Source organism: Anopheles merus, chromosome 2R, assembly GCF_017562075.2.
Source record: "Anopheles merus strain MAF chromosome 2R, AmerM5.1, whole genome shotgun sequence".
In the NCBI taxonomy this organism is placed as follows: Eukaryota; Metazoa; Arthropoda; class Insecta; order Diptera; family Culicidae; genus Anopheles; species Anopheles merus.
In genome coordinates, this window is record NC_054082.1 from 49,116,872 (window position 1) to 49,120,229 (window position 3,358).

Here is a 3,358-nt window from a genome sequence, read left to right on the forward strand (position 1 = left end):
TTTTAGAGGGCCACAGTAATCTAGTAAATAACAACACAACCATCTTTTCTTGATATATTTCTTCAGATGAAATATTTAATTATCATGCATGTGATTTGATTGCCTATGCAATGTAGCTAATGTGGTTCTGTTATTGATAAGCTAATATATTTGCAACTTACATATTAAATATTTATAATTTTCTTGTAGCTCTCAGTTCCGTTATGACCTCTATTTTTTAATTATCGACAAAAAACATTCATTAGAATTTGCAAAACAAATTCAGCTTCAGCATGAGCACGATCATTGTAAAAAGTGCATCTCATATGATGCTTGTGATAGGACGGACCACAAGCAAACAGTAAACACGAACGATTTGGTAGACAGTGGCTGCGTCTTGACATCGTTAAACTTTAGTGATAAGAGCCACCAGCCGCATAAGCTGTGGGTCGAATTTTGTGCACAAAATAAAGACACACTCTCCTTCTCCTCCTTTTCCTCGCATCTATTAATCGCTTAATTGTTTGATTTAGTTGCCGACTGCTTTACGGGCGCAATCGGCTGACACAATTGCGCCCGGAGCGGCTGACATTGGGAAGCAATTCTATGTCGATGCTTTTTTTGTTTTGTCACATTCGTTACGGGTGAACGTATCAATGCGAACGAGAACTGGGCAAGATCTTGCCTAGCATTCCGAAGATTGGATCGGCTCGTTCAGTAGCTGAACGATCTTGGTCGAAGGAAGAGCTACGCGAGATCGAACGATCGATCGAGCCACGATGTCGTCACTGCTGGTGTGGTGTGCTCTGCTGCAGACGCTGCTACTAGTTACACTCCGCCTCGGTGATTGTGCCATTGCCGTCGACGCCAATCGTACGTCCGCCCTGGAGGAGGCTCGATTGCAGCGGGAAAATCTGGTGCGAAAGTATCTGAAGCGTCTAAAGAAGGAGGAGGGCGCTCTGAAGCTGGTCGGAGGTCGCGGAGATTTCGAGGGTGAGTTCTATGGAATGGCTGATGCTAGTGTGACACAATGATGGATCGCTGCAGGCAACCGCACTGCCCGCCCGCGATGACTGTGCGCACTCCCGAAAGCAGGGTTAGTGCAAGTTTTGTGAATGATTTGCCTCTTTGCGGATGGGTTGATGACGCACCGGAAAAGCCTGCAGTGTGTCCGCAGGCACTCCACGATCGTGCTGGAAAGATTCATCCATCTCCGCTGTCAACGGGACAGGGATGATGCAGCAGTAATCAGTGCACGTATGTCGTGTGTCTTGCCAACCAACATTGACCTTTTTCTCAATTTTCTTCTCTTCCCATCCAATGCAGGCAATGTGGAAATATTTCACGCCGGCAAATGGGGCGCGATTTGCGATGACGAATGGGACCAGGCCGAGGCGGAGGTGGTATGTCGGCAGCTGGGCTTCCCGGGCCACGTGAAGCCGACGCACACGGGACACTTTGGACGGGCGAAGCGAAAGTTCTGGATGGACAATCTGTGGTGCGGCGGCAAGGAAGCGGAACTGACGGACTGTCGCTTCGATGGCTGGGGCGCGAACGACTGCGAGTCGGGCGAGGCGGCGGGTGTGATTTGCAAGCAGCACGCCACGGACACTACCACCACGAGCAAACCGGTGCCGGTCGAGTTGAAAGTGCCGAAGGAACGGTTTAGCCAACGGCTCGAGTTGCGGCTCGTGGGAGGACGTGTAGAGGGCGAGGGGCGCGTGGAGGTTCGGATCGTGGATGGGCTCGGTGGAGCCGGCCCGTGGGGTAGTGTGTGCGGCGATGGCTGGGGTTTGCTGGAGGGTAATGTCGTGTGCCGGCAGCTGAATCTCGGTTACGCCAACAATGCCGTCCAGACGGACTTCTTCTCGGACGAGGCGGACGGGAAAGGGCTGCCGGAGCGCGTGCTGCTGAGCGGGACGGAGTGCTACGGGAACGAAAGTACGCTCGCGGACTGTCTGCACGATCCGATCGGCTGGGACACAGTGGGAACGTGCAGCGAGCGAAAGGGTCACGTAGCGGCCGTTACCTGCGTACCGGCCATGGCCGATCTTGTGTTTGATCACGTCGAGATGGAACAGTCGCTGCATCTGGAGGACCGTCTGATGTATCTGCTGCAGTGCGCGATGGAGGAAAACTGTGTGGCCACGCAGGCCTACGAGATCCAGCGGGACAATCCCAACTGGCATCTGGAGACGCGCCGGCTGCTCAAGTTCACGGCACGCGTTGTCAACATGGGGACGGCCGACTTTCGTCCGCACATCCCGAAGCACCTGTGGGAGTGGCATCTGTGCCACATGCACTACCACAGCATGGAGGTGTTTGCGACGTTCGACGTGATCGATGGCCAGGGGCGGAAGGTGGCCGAGGGGCACAAGGCTTCGTTCTGTCTGGAGGACAACCAGTGTTTGCCGGGCGTCGAGCCACGGTACGCCTGTGCGAACTACGGCGACCAGGGCATCTCGGTGAACTGTTCCGACATCTACCGGCACAACATCGACTGCCAGTGGGTGGACATTAGCGAGCTGGACTTTGGCGAGTACACGATGCGGGTGGCGATCAATCCGGAGTTCAAGGTGCCGGAGATGCGGTTCGACAACAATGCGGCCACCTGTCGGCTGCTCTACACGCAAACGTACGCGCGCGTGTTTGACTGTAAGCACGAGCGTCCTTGAGCAAGGGTTGGAATCGATCGGGGGAATTAAGTGACTATCACTTCATTGTGCACGTGAAAGCTAGTGAGAGTATATTGTAGAAATGAACCATACGAGTGTAGACTTGGACTATAGTAAACTTAATAAATGAACATTTCAAGAGCTTTTTATAAATTATTTTGTAATATATTTTTCAAATCGTTTCAAAACGTTTCATTCGGAAATCAATTTATTACCTAAAATGTGGTAATTAAAAAAACAAAATGGTTTGGTATAACAATTACCAGCAATGAAGAATTATTGGTAAATAGTTCGTACCGGTAAGACGAAATTTGTTCAGGTATTACCCAATATACGCCATACTCGATATACGCGGTTTTGCTTTACGCTGTTTGACAGTTCTTCGACCAAATTGTACAGATTTGACCCATCAGATGTCAAATGCAAAGTAAACTCCCTTTTTGTCGAATATTAAAAACCATTTTGAAAGTTACAAAATTATAATCTTCAGTTGAAAACAGATTGGTGGCTAACAACCTACCTTTTGAAGCAAAATTATACGAAAATTAGCTATAATTTGAGCGAAAACCTCGAAACCTTCGACTTACGCTAATATTTGACATACGCAATAATTAAAATTAAAAAATATTGCAAAATGTTATTATAAACATTATACAGTACTGGCCAAAAATAAGTACGCACTTGTTGTTATTATATAAATATAT

At 49.2% G+C, this 3,358-nt stretch overlaps 1 protein-coding gene across 1 annotated transcript; it reads left to right on the forward strand.

Annotated features, from left to right (window-relative positions):
• Positions 1–704: 704 nt before the first annotated feature.
• LOC121589895 (lysyl oxidase homolog 3A-like) lies at positions 705–2,809 on the forward strand. The gene is made up of 2 exons (XM_041909148.1): positions 705–972; positions 1,306–2,809. The coding sequence occupies exons 1-2, from the start codon at positions 759–761 to the stop codon at positions 2,652–2,654; spliced, it is 1,563 nt and encodes a 520-aa protein (XP_041765082.1). The 5' UTR covers positions 705–758; the 3' UTR covers positions 2,655–2,809.
• The last annotated feature ends 549 nt before the right edge of the window (positions 2,810–3,358 follow it).

Bases quoted from the DNA above. Each gene is read 5' to 3' on its own strand.
- LOC121589895 (XM_041909148.1), top strand. From the start codon at position 759: ATGTCGTCACTGCTGGTGTGGTGTGCTCTGCTGCAGACGCTGCTACTA. The intron at 973-1,305 runs GTGAGTTCTATG...CATCCAATGCAG, and splicing joins AGGTCGCGGAGATTTCGAGG to GCAATGTGGAAATATTTCAC.